This window comes from Castor canadensis, chromosome 10, assembly GCF_047511655.1.
Source record: "Castor canadensis chromosome 10, mCasCan1.hap1v2, whole genome shotgun sequence".
Lineage (NCBI taxonomy): Eukaryota > Metazoa > Chordata > Mammalia > Rodentia > Castoridae > Castor > Castor canadensis.
The window spans coordinates 116,214,820-116,231,130 of NC_133395.1; the positions used below are offsets into that span (position 1 = coordinate 116,214,820).

General features: G+C 35.5%; 1 protein-coding gene across 1 annotated transcript in view; it reads right to left on the reverse strand.

The window, feature by feature from the left end:
* Positions 1–15,983, reverse strand: part of Dnah12 (dynein axonemal heavy chain 12) — a 201,843-nt gene extending 185,860 nt beyond the window's left edge. The window contains exons 1-6 of the mRNA XM_074044013.1: positions 15,352–15,983; positions 14,811–14,907; positions 14,512–14,709; positions 8,681–8,762; positions 8,489–8,515; positions 1,953–2,142 (exon numbers count right to left, since the gene is read on the reverse strand). Of these exons, the coding sequence (XP_073900114.1) occupies positions 1,953–2,142; positions 8,489–8,515; positions 8,681–8,762; positions 14,512–14,681 (469 nt within the window). The 5' untranslated portion in view covers positions 14,682–14,709; positions 14,811–14,907; positions 15,352–15,983. The remainder of the gene's footprint in view (positions 1–1,952; positions 2,143–8,488; positions 8,516–8,680; positions 8,763–14,511; positions 14,710–14,810; positions 14,908–15,351) is intronic.
* Positions 15,984–16,311: the final 328 nt, after the last annotated feature.

Sequence of the window (16,311 nt, forward strand, 5' to 3'; positions counted from 1 at the left end):
CAGTCCTTATTTTTATTATTTCTCTCCTTCTGCTTGTTTTGGGTTTTGCTTGTTCTTTTCTAGGAGTTTGAGATGTAGCATTAGGTAATTGATTTGAGATCTTTCTGTCCTTTTAATATATGCACTCATGGCTATAAACTTTCCCCTACAGCTTTCTTTGCTGTGTCCCATAGGTTCTGGTAGGTTGTGTTTTCATTTTCATTAACTTCCAGGAACCTTTTAATTTCCTCTTTTATTTCATCAATGACCCACTGATCATTGAGCAATGTGTTGTTCAGCTTCCAGTTGTTTGCATATTTTCTGCTATGGTTTTTGTTGTTGAGTTCTAGTTTTAATGCATTGTGATCAGATAGAATGCATGGGATTGTTTCCATTTTCTTATATTTGTTGAGGCTTGCTTTGTGCCCTAAGATACGATCAATTTTGGAGAAAGTTTCATGGGTTTGGGGATGAGAGTAATATTGGCCTCATAAAATGTGTTAGGCAGTTTTTCCTTCCCTTTCTATTTCATGGAACAGTTTAAGGAGGGTTTGTATTAGTTCTTCTTTAAACATCTGGTAGAATTCAGCAGAGAATCATCAGGTGCTGGACTTTTCTTTTTGGGGAGACTCTTGATTGCTGCTTCAATTTCATTTTGTGTTATAGATCTATTCAGGTGATTAATATCCTCTTGGTTCAGTTTTGGATGGTCCTAAGTATCTAGAAAGCTGTCCATTTCTTCAAGATTATCAAATTTATTAGAATATAGGTTCTCAAAGTAGTCTCTGATGATTTCCTGGATTTCCATGGTGTTTGTTGTTATCTCCCCTTCTGCATTTCTGATTTCATAGTTCTTTTCATTCTGTCTATTCAAAGGTCACTGGCATGGCCACTTAAGAAAATTTATTTATTAACAAATTTTTAAACCACTCATGGTGGTCACCAGGGGCTAGGGGAAAAGGAATTTGGGGGGATGTTGGTCAAAACACAGAATTTCAGTTAGATAGGAGGAACAAGTTCAACATATCTATTGTACAATATGGTGGCTATAGTGAAAAACGTATTATACTTTTGGGGGGTAGTACTGGGGTTTGAACTCAGGGACTTATACCATCCCCACACCCCTTTTGGCTTTAGTTTTTGTTTTTAGATAGGGTCTCACACTTTTGCATGAGTGGGCCTCAGACTACAATCCTCATACCACTGTAATCCCAAGTAGCCGGGATTCTAGGCATGCACCACCATGCCTGGCTTTGTATTGTACTCTTGGAAACTGCTAACAGAGTAGATAAGTGTTCTCACCACAGAATATGATAGGTACATTCGTTAATGCATATATTAATTAGCTCAATTTAGCTATTACACAATATATGCATATTTCAAAACATGTTGTACATGATAAATATAATTTTGTCAATTATAAAAGAAAAATAGTCCAATAAAAATTATAAGGGTTAAATTCCTAATAAATTTATCAAAATACATTAATACTTCCTGACAATCCTAGAAATAGTGTATGTAAAACCAAAAAGGCAAAGTAAAAAAAATTCAAATAACTACAATAATTAGCTAGTAAAAAGAAAAATTTAAAAATTTTCTTGAACTACAAAGATTTTGACTACATTATAAGATTGGAATAGAACTTTAGGTAGAAATCATATCAAAGAAATATATATAGTTTTGGGGGGGCAAGCAGTCCTGGAGTTTGAACTCAATGCCCTATGCTCACTAGGCAAGTGCTCTTCCACTCGAGCTATACCTCTATCCCTTTTGCTTTGGTTTATTTTTTAGATAGAGTCTCACACAACCTTCTTACCTCCACCTCCCACCTAGTTGGGTTTACAGGGGTACACCATCATGCCAAGCCCCATAGATTTTAAATATATAGTGCTCACTATTCATTTTACTTCTAGTTTTGATTCAGTGGCAGGGGCACAATAAAAGAAGCAAGATGTGTGATAAATGCTACTTACCCAGATACCTCTTCATGCTTTTTACAAAGTCACTTGACACCTCATTTTTGAGACTTTCAAGCAGTTCTTCTTTTTCTTTTCCTTCCTTTAAATGCTCAGGTATCAGCATTAAGATGTGATCCAGCCATTCCTGCTGAATAGGTACTATAGGACTACTTTCTACACACTGTTTCATATAAATGTAGTTGAACTGAGAACATAACAAGAAAAATTCAGTGTTCTGCATGATATAACATTTCACCCTAATTCCTAAGACAATATTTTTCAGAGTAAAAATATTCTAAAAAATAACATTTTCAGAACAAAAATCATTTTACCCAAAAATATGACCTACAAAGAAAACATTTTCTTTTATTTGTGACAAAATTCTTAGTATAGGCTTCATTTTGTCAAGGCAAAATAATGATCCTTTATCTAATGTATTATTCAAACATTGTTTTGAATGCTAAGTACACAGTATTAAACATAACTAACAAAGTTCATGCTATCTTGGAGAGTATATTGTGATACAACAGTAGTATAACATAGCTTTACAAATTCTCCCATCATAAGAGGATCTGGGGATGCAGTTCAGTGGTTGAGTGTTTGCTTAGCATTCATGAGGCCCTGGGTTTGATCCAGTATTGCACCCCTAAAAATAGTAATAATGAGGAGTCTGAGAAAAAAGAAACATGAACAAATGGAAAGACAATACCTCATCTTAGTAGCAACATTTTAATACCATGAAAATTTCTGTTTGTCCTCAAATTAAAACAATCCCAATAAAAATATCTGCACACATATTTTATGAAACTAGACAAGTTGATACTAAAGTTCTACTGGAAAAATATATATGAAAGGATAGCCAAGAAAACCCTGAGTAAGAAAATATACAACAGAGAACTGCATTTAGGAGACATCAAAACATACTATAATGTCTCTATAATTAGAAGTGTGATATAGGTGCATGAAGAGACAGGCCAGTGAAAAAGAACAATAAAGTTTAGAAAAAGACCAAGGCATCAGAAAATTTAGCACATGATAAACATGACAATCTCAAATCACTGAGGCAAAGATGATTTTATTAAATAGTTCCGGAATAAATTTTTAGCAATTTGGAAAAAGATAAATTAACTCATACCTTCTACCATACACAAGAATAGATCAGAAATTTAACTTACACACTGATAATATACAAGCACTAGAAAAAAAGAAATCTTTCGTAACCTGAACATAGGGAAAAACTTCCTGTAATTCAAATTCCAGACACAAAAGAGAAAAAAGTGATAAATTTAAAACATCATAATAAAAAAGCCAAAAGTTAACTGACAATCTAGGAGAAAATATTTGCAACATACATAAAGTACAAAGGATGCTTTAAATTTTAGGGGATGAAGGCTGATGGAGTGGCTCAAATAGTAGAACACCTGCCTAGTAAGCTGAGGCCATGAGTTCAAACCCAAGTAATGTCAAAAAATATAAAAAATAAAATTTAGGAGATGGGTGAAACTTGAGTACACTATATTAAATGAAATCAGCCAACCACAAAAAGAGAATTACTAGGCCGGAAGTATAGCTCAGTGGTAGTGTGTGCTTAGCCCCAGCAAGGCCTTGTGTTCAATCCTCAGCACCAAAAAATCAAACAAACAAAAATACCAGTGCTGTGTGATTCCACTTACATGAGGTATCTAGAGTAATAAATTCATACAAATAGAAAATACAATGGTAGTTTCCAGATGCTGAGGGGAGGAAAAAATGGGGTTGCTATTTATTTAGTGTTTTAGTTTTGCAAGATGAAAATGTTCTGGATGTTGGTTGTACAACTATGTAAAAATACTTAAACACTACTGAACTGTACACTTAAAAAGGACGAGATGGTAAATTTATGTGTATTTTACCAAAATTTTCAAACACTTAAGGGATAAATCCAAAAATACAAAAAATAGGCAAAAGACATGAACTAACATTTCACAATCAGCCTAACTCCCGCTATTACTTTTCTTCACCCTTTTCCCACTACTGCATATTGTTCAACAGTTTTCAGTGTGTCTCATTATGTCTTGTTGCTACACAGACGTTATATATTCACTCCCTGTCACTCTTTTCTTCTTTTCCTCCCTCCTTAGTCTCCTCTAACAGTCTCAATTTTGGAATCATGCTCTGCATATATATACATATACATACATGTATATGTATATATATACATACGTATATATGTATATATGTATGTATATATATGATAATGTATTTGTAGTTGCATCTGTCTTCCACATAAGAGAGAAAACATATGATCTTTGTCTTTCTGAATCTGACTTATTTCGCTTAAATGATGTTCTTCAGTTCCAGCCATTTACCTATGAACAACAAAATTTCATTCCTCTTTATAATTGAATAATATTCCATTGTATGTATATATATATATATATATATATATATATATATATACTAGAATTTTTTAAAATGAATACATTAGTTGTAGGGCATCTGGGTTGTTTCCATAGCTTCGCTATTGTGAGTAATGCTGCAATAAACGTGGATGTGCCAGTGTCTTTATTTATTTTTTCTTTATTCATTTATTCATATGTGCATACATTGTTTGGGCCATTTCTCCCCCCTGCCCTCTGCCCCCTCCCTCTGTCCTCCACCCTTCACTTCCAGGCAGAACCTGTTCTTTATTGTATCCTGACTTACATTCCTTTGGATATATGCCTAGGAGTGGTATAGCTGGATCATATAGTGGGTCTATTATTAGTTTTTTTGAGGAGCCTTCAGATTGTTTGCCATAGTGGTTGTATTAATTTACATTCCAACTAACAGTGTATAAGGAAGGGTTCTTTTTTCTCCACATCCTTGCCAACATTTGTTGTCATTTATGTTATTGATGATATAACAGAAGTGAGGTGGAATCTTAATGGTTTTTTTTTTGGGGGGGTTTTTGGTTTTTTGGTTTTTGCAGTACTAGGGCTTGAACTCAGGGCCAACACCTTAAGCCCTTTTAATGTGATGGGTTTTTCGAGATACAGTCTCACGAACTATTTGCCTAGGCTGGCTTTGAACTGCGATCCTCCTGATCTCTGCCTCCTGAGTTGCTAGGATTACAGGTGTGAGCCACCAGCACCGGCTTAATTGTGGTTTTGATTTGCATTTCCTTTATGGCCAGGGATATTGAGCATTTCTTCATGTGGTTTTTGGCCATTTGTACTTCCTCCTTTGAAAAATTTCTGTTGAGTTCACTTGCCCATTTCTTCATTGGGTCATTGATTCTTTGGGAGTTCAGTTTTTTGAGCTTCCGTAAATTCTGGTTACTAATCCATGGTAAGATGTATAGCTGGCAAAGATTTTTTTTCCCATTCTGTGGGCTGCCTTTTCAGTCAAGTGACCACTTCCTGTGCAGACGCTTTTGAGTTTCACATACCCCCATTTGCCAATCCTTTCTCTTAATTGCCGTGCCATTGGAGTTCTACTTAGGAAGTTATTGCCTATTTAGGAAGTATATTCCCTACTCTTTTCTACAGCAGTTTCAAAGTTTCAGGCTTTATATTAAAGTCTTTGATCCACTTTGCGTAGATATTTGTAGAGGGTGAAAGACAGGGATCTAATTTCAGTTTTCCTAGCGACATTTGTTGAAGTCTGTCTTTTCTCCATCTTCTGTTTTGGGCACTTTTATAAAAAATCAAGTAGCTGTAGTTGCATGGATTTATGTCTAGATCTCCTATTCTGTTCCATTGATCTGCATATCCGTTTTTATGCCAGTACCATGCTGTTTTTATTGCTCTGGCTCTGTAGTATAGTTTGAAGTCAGGTACTGTGATACCTCCAGCATTGCTCTTTTTGCTCAGTATTGCCTTTGCTATTCAAGATCTTTTGTGCTTCCATATGAACTTCAGGGTTGATTTTTCGATCTCTGTGAGGAATGTCATTGGAATTTTGACAGGGATTGCATTGAACATATATATTGCTTTTGCTCTGCTCAGCCCAGCATGGCCACATTAACATTTAGTTCTACAGGTTATGGGAAGCCACTGATTACTGCAGTAATCAAGACAAGAAATGAAATTCTCATTGAAGGCTAGAGCAAGAATAGAACTGATTTGACAGCTCTTGAGGACTAATTATGGCAAGTGTGTAGTTGATGAGGGGACAAGAAAAGTTTAGACTCAGATATTGTAAGCATTAATATCTAGTCAGTGGTAATAATATCTACAAAAGAAGAGTCTCATGGAGGAAGGTTCACTTTTTGACATTGAATTTGAAGTATCTGTGCATAAAAATCTCCAGAAGTCGTCAACATGTGCAAGGTAGCTGAAATCAGAAGTGGAATTGTCCAGGAAGATTCAAGGAAAGAGAACAGTACCTACAGGCTATTAAGGGAGAGGAACACATGAAGATGACAGAGAAATAATAGAGAATCAAAAGAAAAAAATATAAGAAAATATTAAAAAAGAAACAGCAGAACCAAAAGTCAAACTGGTATTGTCATTTTTGTTTGTTTGTTTCAATCATTCTAATAGGTACATAGTAAGAACTCATTATGATTTTAATTTTCATTATCTAATTATTAATGATGTTGAATGTATCTCATGGGCTTATTGGCTATCCATTCATCCTCTACAGTCAAATGTCTGTTCATATTTTTACCCATTTTCTTTTTCTTTCCTTTTCTTTTTTTCTGGTACTGGAAATCAAACCCAGGGCCTTGCACATTTGCTAAGCACATGCTCTACCACTGAGCTACATTCCCAGATTTTCTTTTAATAGATAATTTTATGTAGTCCAGGCTGGCCTTGTACTCACCATTGATCCCCCTGCCTCAGCCTCCCAAGTGCTAGGATTACAAGTATGCATCGCCACACATGGCTGTATTATTCATTTTCTAATTTAATTGTTCATTTTTATACTGTGTATTTTGAGAGTTCTTTATATATTCTAGATATAAATCTGGCTGGTCATACTGGCCCAAGCCTATAATCCTACCTATTAAGGAAGCAGAGGGACCAAGGCCAGCATGGGCAAAAAGTTCACTGGACCCCATCTCAAGCCAATTAAAAAAAGAAGATACAAGTCTGTTGGAGTTATGATTTGTGAGTATTTTCTCCTAGTGCTAAGTTTTTCATCATCTTAGCAGGGTCTCTCACTGAGCAATGTTTCAATTTTGATGAAATCTCATTTATTAGTCTTAATTTTATGAATTGTGTTTTTTAAGTCAAACCTAAGAACTTTTTGCCTAGTCCTATGTTTTCTTCTAATAGTTTTATAGCTTTATGTTACACCTGTGTTTTCTTCTAAAAATTTATAGTTTTACATTTTACAGTTAAACCTGTGGTCAATGTTTTGTTAATTTTTGTACAAAGTGAAAAGTTTAGGCTAAGGTTTTTGTTTTGTTTTGTTTTTATGAATATCCATTTCCCCATTCTGTCCAAAAGGAAAAAGAATATCAGATTTTTGTAGTCAAAAAATTAGTTGGCTGTACTTGTGTGCATCTATTTCTTGGCCATCTTTTCTGACCTAGGTGTTCAAATACTTCAAAGTAAAAGGTTTTTTTTTTTAAGTCTAGTGAAGATCTAGTGTGAGAAATATTGGGAAAGTACTCTTTGGATTTGGCAATTAGTGATCACTTGTGAGATTAATGATAAAGTAGTGGAGATCCTAGAAGTCAGATTGCCAAAAGGAATATGTTTAAGAGTAAATGGCTGTGTTCATGCCTGGCTACAAATTTTAGACTTTAAAACCCTAGAAATCAAGGACAGTGAAGGAACAGTGAGCATGCTGAACAGACACACAAACACATCTTGCAATTCACTCAGCCCTCACATGTTTGGGGTTATTTTGTATCAGTTCTTATACCAAGAAGCAGATACACATCCAAAATCTCCAGAAAAACTGAGAGACAAGAAGAAAAGAACATTTTAAAAAACAAAAGCAAACACCCATTAGCTAAAAAGAGGTTCTTCCTTATGTCCTTAGTCCATAAGGAGGTATCATCCTCAGCCCTCTACCCCCTCCCCAGAGAAATCCTTAATGAACTTAAGGATGATGCGTAATTTCTTCTTATATGTAACCAGCCCCAAACATTTCTATATTTCCTAGAAAATTTACATGTTGTCATCTTTCTACCAATCACATCACAGTCCCATGTTGTCACCCATGTTGTCAGTGTCTTTTTTTAAAATCTCTAGCTAGCATATAATAGACTCTCAATGAGTATTTATTAAGTGGATAAATAATCATCATTATATCAATATTAGGATAATCAATTACTGCTCTAATTTTAAAAGAGAAATATATTTTCTTTATACTGCCACTTTGAATATTTTTTCAATTGTTTGGAATAAAAACTAAAATATTTGCACAACTAATCCTCAAATAATGAACAGGAACAAAAACATAACTCTTAAAATCCATATATGTGTTGACCATGACATGTATGTACTCTTCGGTAAAGAAAACAAAAATCTGCTTCCAAATTTCTTTCTTTCCTAGGATGGGACTTAGCAGATAGTCTTAGAAGAAACTACTTTGTAGTTTGAACATTATCAAAACAAGAAAATTGAACTTACTCCTTTTTTTTTAATTTCACTGGTCATCTGTCAAAAACAAAAACAAAAAGACAATTAAATCAAGGAGAAATTTTAAATTCTTTACAGTTTTAAATAGATTTATTCTTTTTAAAAATTGGTTAATACTGAGATTGGCTTAATTAAGAATTAAAATGGAAGAAGGATAAAATTTTTAAAGAGAAAACAACTTACAGTTGAAGGATAATCTGGTTCTGGTAATGGAGGTATTCTTTTATCCAGAGTTTTGTCCAGATTTCTTTTGGCTCCATCAATTCTGAAATTTATAGTTAGAACAATGTATGTCTCTTAAAAAAATGTTAGCATTAATTACTAAACCACTAAGTTGAAATTTTTTCAACTATACTAAAAGAAGAGACAGTCACAAACTCTTTATCTGATTGAATTTTCTATGAGAAACAAATCCTAATAGCCATCATCAATGGGAATTTATTTATTTTGGTGGGACTGGGTTTTGAACTCAGGGCTACATGCTTGCAAAGTAGGTGCTCTGCTGCTTGAGCCACACCTCCAGTCCATTTGGCTCTGGTTATTTTGGACATAGAGGTTCCACAAACTATTTGCTTAGGCTAGCCTCAAACTGCAATCCTCCAGATCTCAGCCTCCCAAATAGCTAGGATTACAGGTGTGGGCCACTGGCACTTGGTGAGACCTTAATTTTTAAATTATTCAGGGATAAAGTAAATTAAATTTTTTCAATTATAACTTGCTGATAATTTAAAAAATTAACCCTGATGCAGAGTATATCATCTCTGTTCAAATGCCACCCTGTTAGAGAAACCTTCAGTTTACACCCTATATTAAGAAGCACCTCTTTAACTATCCATCTCTTTTATCCTTTCTTATCTTGCTTCATAGCATTTACTATCATTTGATATAATGTATGATATAGACTGTTTTATTCATTGTCCCCAAAGCCTACAATAGTAACTGGCACATAGTAGTTGCTCAATAAAGTTTTACTTTCAAAACTGTTTATGGGTTTTAATCATTTAAAAAATATAATCTCCTCTTTAAATTAAGCTGAATCATCCTATTGTATAATCCATTCTTCGATCAACACATATTCATTGAAAGCCTACATTAAGTTACCATAACTTAATGTTACCATAACTTAACTACATTAAGTTACCATACTAGGTATTATTAAAATATATCAGTAACATATCTGTAGGAATTTGTAAACTGGTTGAGAAGACAGTTCAGAGGAGAAACAACTATACCTCCTCCTAGGGATATCTACAAAAGCCACATGAACACATCAGCATTTGCAAATAGGCTTTAAATGAAGAAGAAGCTTTCAAGAGGAGATGCAGTTTTTTCCTGGCATCTGAAAAAACAACAGTCCCAAGGAAGAGAAAGGCAAGAGAGGAATCAAAGAGAAAAAGAGGGAATAGAGTTGTCCAATATTTCCAAATTTATGGAATGAGGAAATAAGTCTGGAGAACTGGGTTGAAATATGCAGTTAATAGCCTCAAGCAGCAAGTTTTTTTTTTTTTTCATTCAATAGACAATGGGAAGCACTCAGCGTTTCTGAGCATAAAAACATTTTAGGAAGACCAAACTAACAGTTTAAAATGTTAGATACACTGTAAGAAATGGCCAAAGAAGAATAGTACAAGGAAAAGAAAAAAGACCTCAGAAAGAAGATTAGAGGAAGCCAAGTAGGACAGGAATGATAAAAAAGAGCTGAAGGAGTGAAAGAGATGCCATCAGAGAAGAGGAAAATCAAAAGAAATTTTAAGGAAAACGTAGCCATCAGAACCATAAAACCATAGCCCAGTAAACTCTGTTATAAAGACAAGGAACATGTCTGTCTTGCTCACTTTCTGTTCATACCATTTAGATAAAATCCATCAAGGTGCAAGAGCTTAATAAATGTCTGTTGAATTAACAGCCAGAATAGTGGATGTGGAAATTATCTCACATAAGCTTTACCCATAGCACCTGGGGTGGAAGTGTGAAGGGGAATGGCAGTTATTATTACTCTCTGAGGTAGCCAATCTATTATCAGCTTAGGAAAAAATCCTTATATTGAGTTGTATCCTTGTAACTTCTATTCTCTGGAGTTATACAGAAAAGGTCATATTTTTCCATGTTACCCTTCCAATTCTTAATGATACCTTTTCCAGTTCCTTCAATTACTCTTGTCAATAAGATTTTCTGTTTGTGGTGAGCTTATTTTCTAAGTACTGGCTTAAGATACATTATGTGGATGGATCTCATTTAACTCTAACAATCCTATAAGGTAAGTACTATTCTTTTCTCTATCTTACAGATAGGTACATGAAGATAAGTTGTATAACTTACAAATTCACATAGTTAGTAATCTGCAGAGATATGAACTCAAACCTAACTGAGCTTATATTCCCATCAATTAAGCAAATCAGCTTCCCTTAAATTATGTAGTTTCAAATTTCCTCCCTCTCCTCTGAACCTTTTGTGATTTATCAATGTACCTCTTAAAGTTTGATCCCAGAACTCCAAATCTTATTTAACAAGTGGAGAGTGAAATTTTTCTCTCTCATATTCTAGACCTCTACATTTATTAAGACAGCCTAAGAGGGCTGGGGATTTAGCTTAGTGGTAAGATGCTTGCCCAGAATGTGCAAAGGCCCTGGGTTCGATCCCTAGCACCTCGAAAAAGATCTAACACTGTTAAGCTTTTTTTTGAGTAGCCTGTTTTTTTTTTTTTGGTACCAGAGCTTGAACTCAGGGCCTACAGCTTGAGCCACACCAACCAGCCCTTTTTGTTTTAGGTATTTTTGAAATAGGGTCTCACAAACTATTTGCCCAGGCTGGCTTTGAACAGCAATCCTCCTGGTTTCTGCCTCCTGAGTAGCTAGGATTACAGGTGTGAGCCACTGGCACCTGGCTCCCTATTGAATCTTACTGAGTCTGCACTACACTAAAACTCCTAAGACTTTTTTGACATGACATAACAAATGTGCCTAGAACATTTTCCTTTCTTTTTTTGTTAATCTTCAAGACTCAGGCCAAACATTCTCTCCTCCATCATACCACCCTAGCTCTTGGTGATGGCTACTCTCAAGGAATTTGCCTAACACTTAGGCATGCTAATTAGTCATAGCAGGCTTTCACTGTAATTATCTCAGCATAAATAGGCCTAACATCCTTGAGCTTTCTGTTTATAAATGCCACCCTTTAATGTAGCAAAAATTTCTCAAATATGTTTTTTCCTATTGGCTCTAAATAAAAACTGGGAAAAATATAAGTGAGCCTTTTCACTCTGTTCTTGCTTTGAATATTAACAAAAACCAATAAATAAAAACTTGATAATTTCCAAAGACTATATGGAAGATCACCTGGTGAAGAAGAGCACTAGTTTGAATCAAGGAAGAAGTAGCAGACAAGGAAGATGACAGGCTCATTTCAGGGGCTCTGGGAATCTACAAATGATGTTGATTCATCCAAATGATCCCAAGACCAGTTCCAGCAGAAGCTCAGTTCTGCCCATGTCTCATTACATCCTACTTCCTCTAAGGAACTCTATCCATAGACCTCATTCTAATTTTGAAATAAGTCTATATTCCTATTTTCTAACAGGCAGAAGTAGTGAAGAGATGGAAAATCCCAAAGTCCCAAGCCACCCAGAAAGATGTGCTTCCAACATAAAATCTTTTCATTCCAAATGCTTTTTCCCTCCCAAGAAACACATGACAGCACTATGATTCAGGTATTATAGTTTATTAAGCATTTAATGTAAGTGTTACTATTTACAGAGCTGTATAAAGCACAATAAAGGATTTTCTTTAAAAATTCATTCATTCACTCACTCATTTACCAACAACATGCCAGATACTACGCTTTGTGTTAAGATTGCTCTTCTTACACATCAAAGTGGAATAAGAACACAACTAAGAAAAAAACAGCAACACACTGCATTATTACAGACTCTGCTCTTCTGCTTTTCCTCCTGCTTCTTCAGCCTACTAATCTATTTGCTGGCTGACCTTTCTCAAAACAACATCTAAATATAGTTCCTAAAGTCTTAGACCTAGGCCTTCACTCTGTATTTTCTTCTCTCTTTCTCTCCTCCTCTCTACTTCTCTCTTCCTTTTCATGCCCTCTCCTTAGTAATTTCAACTGTTTGCCTTAGTTTTTACAATTATCTAAATGGCTAAGCATGGTGGCTCATACCTATAGTGCCAGTACTCAGGAGACTGAGGCAGTAGGATTGAGGGTTTGAGGCCATCCTCAGCTAAATAGTAAGAACTGTCTCAAAGAACAAAAAACAAAACAAACAAAAAACGAAAACTATGTAAATGCTGGTGACTTCCAAACTTTTATCTCCACACAATACTTCTTCTCTTACATATCCAACTTCCCTTTAAGTTACCTAAGTACACCCCCAATACAACAATAATATGATAATAAAAAAAGTTACTTAAGCACTTCAAACACCAAACAAGAGTTATTATTTACCCCACCACCACCTCCTGGATTTCCAATTCTCTATAAATGACTCTACCATCCACCTAGGTTCCTAAGCAGTCCAACATCAAGTCAAATTGATCCCGGTTCCAAAACATATTCCTGCAATCTCCTCTTCCCCCTCCACCATCTCCGGCCTTATTCAAACCATCATACAGTCTCACCTATGCTATAGCAATAGCTTCTGACCTGGTTTTATTCCTAACACCTCAGTCTATCTTAATAATCAAAGTATCTTTTAAAAGTAAATCAGATTCGTGTCTGATTTCAACAACTTCCACTGCACTAAAGATCTCTGAATTCTTTATCATGGCCTATAAAGCCCCACTTTCCTCTCTGTCTTCTTCTTATACCACTCTTCCACAGGCTTTTCTTCTTCTCATGTTTATTGCCTGTCTCCTCCCACTAGCATACAGCTTAGACACAGTCCTTTACTTTGTGTTTTCTCTGATTTCCCTAGTAACAAGCCCAGTGTCTGTGCAACAGCAAGTACTTAGTATCTCCCAATAAAATTTTAAAAATGTAGAAAGGTTAAAACAACATGAAGGGGATTTTGAGGCTTTGGAGAGGAGATAGCTTTAATTATGAGTAAAGATTGATGGGCTAATAAAAAATATAAATCTAAAGAAGCTACATGATTAACAGACCTCTTTAATTGTAGAAAAGTAAAATTACCAAAATTTAAATTATTATTCTGACCACATGATCATTAACAATTCGGCAAGAAAACTTTAGTCAGTTGCAAAAATATTTACAGAAAGTGTTGACCAAGAAGGGAAAGAGAATACAGAAAGAGAAGCAGGAATCCACCAGAGGGGAATTTCTAATTTTGTTGAAATTCCAGTGTTGAGCTGGAATTTTGTAAATAAGATCCATGTCTTTTTCTTCTTATTTGTCCCCAGAGATAAGCAGAGTCAGGTACCTAGGAAATTCTCAGTAACTGTTGAAATGAACTAATTGACATTATTACAGCCTTTGGTAGCTGGCAAATAATTTTAATTTACACTAATTTGAGGGGGGAGTGTTGAACTATGTTTTCTTTTATACAGAAAGAATCAATTACAAGTAGATTACATATATTTTAGTTTATTAAGTATTTTTTCAAATATAATACTAAAGGCCCAATTACTTGATTTGACTTTCAGGGACCTAGAGGGTTCCAACATAATGATCGGTAGAATAGTATGCTTAAAGTATGCAAAGCCCAGAACCAGACCACCTGGGTCCAAACCCCAGCTGTGTAACCTGGGGGAAATTACTTAACTTCTCTGTACCTGAGTTTACTTATCTAAAAAACAGAACACACAATAGTACCTACTTTATGGAGTTGTTGTGAGAAATATAGGTAAAGTGACAAGAACAATATCTGAAAAAGTAAGTACTATACAATATTTGCTATCTGTATGACTGATTTTCAATTGCTTTTCTAATTAATTTGATAGTATTTTACCCATGATCCACCCACATAGTTAAAACTTTTTATGAGACCATGAACACTAATCATTTCAACTGAATTCCAAACAAAAATTATTTACTAATACGGAACTCACACTAACTGATTAATTTTCCTCTGCTGCTCCTTGGATCTTCTGTAGTTTAGCAGCTTACTTTGGCTTGGTGTGTCAACACCTATGTTTTCTGGGGGATGGACAATTGGGGGTAACTTCAAGTTCAGAGCCTCCTTTTCTGCTGCAATGGCAGCTTTGTTTGGATACGACATCTTGATCCCCTAAAGATTAAAATACACTCTAAGGAGAAAAAAGTCCATACGGCCATTATTGTAACAGGAAGCCTCAATATATTTATAGCATATCTTACATATCAATACCAAAAATAAAATTCTACACACCTTTAGGTCTTCCTCCCAAGTATGGTAGTAGCTAAGGAATGGCAGTTGGGATAAGTGGGCAGGGACTCATTCCTGTTAGAGCTTTACCATCCACTTGCTATGAAGAAATCAAAGCAGACATTTTCCCTTTAGGGACTGAAATTAGCGAATTGAATTAGGTGTTCACTAAATATCGTTTGAACTCTAAAATCTTGGGTTCAAAATTTTCTCTAGATGCAAACTATAACCAAACAAGAAATACAGTTGTTGAGAGAGACTCTCCCCCCGCCCCGCAAAAAAAAAACATTTAAATTTTTAAACACCAATATTGTATCTTAGTCTTGCTACCTTCCTAACAAGTGATGTTATGGTCGCCCTTAATGGATAGCAAATATAAACTATCCTGTACATGCTCAAGAATTTAACTGTGGTAGCAAGTACATTTTCCACAAACGCCCACCGAATTGAGAAAACCCTGCCTTGTAAGAGTATTTTTGCTGGCACTCAGATCGCGGTGACCTGCCCTGGGCGGGAAATGAAGAAAAATGCAGAAAACCAGTACCTCTAATTGTTCAGAGGGGGACTTGCAGAGCTTCTCCTCTGGTGAATGGAAGGACAGTAAGGAGGAGTGAAACCTCCAGAGCCGCTCGGGCTCCCGAGGAGCTGTGGCGAAGGGCGGGCGGTCGCCAACCCCGAGCAAACAAAATCGTCGTCAAGGAAACTGTCTTGGCCGCTGCCGGAAGAATTGGATGAAGGTTGCCCAAAGAGGCAGTTGCTAAACTACCACAAACTAGGAGCACCTGTCACAACAATTCTTTATTCAAGCAAACAGGGTGCGAGAGTGGGATTTTTTTTTTTTTTTTTTTTTTTACCTAACTGCTTTACCTTGGAAGACATCCAGGAAATCGCGATCTTCAAATTGTGGACTTCAAGACTGGGCATTTAGATCCGTTGGAAAATAAATAAATTTTAAATACTCTGAGGAGTCATGGTGGCACATGCATCTCTACTCAGGAGGCTAAGGCTGGCAGATCATTTGAGTCCATGACTTTGAGATCAGCTTGAGCAATACAGTGAGTCTTTCTCACTTGACTGTACTGTAATGTGTTTCTGGACTCTCCATTCTGTTACATTGATCTATATGCCTATCTGTACAGCAATACACTTGATTACTGTGGCTTTACTAAGAGCAACTGTAGTTTTGAAATAGGGTAGTGTTGTAAACATATATATGATCTTATATACATATACATACACATATATATATACACACATATGGAGAGAGAGAGAAAACAATTATAATAGTGGGTTCCTCAGAAGGGACTAGAGGAAGGCAGGAGAGGAAAAGAGAATGATAGAAAATAATATTGAAATATATTGCATCTGTGTATGAAGAGAGCATAATGAAATGCACTGAAAGCTGTTGAGTAATAGGGGACCAGGGCAACAGAGAAAGAGTAATAGAGGAGGTTAATCTGATTAAAGTACAATATATACATGTGTGAAATACCACAGCAAGACC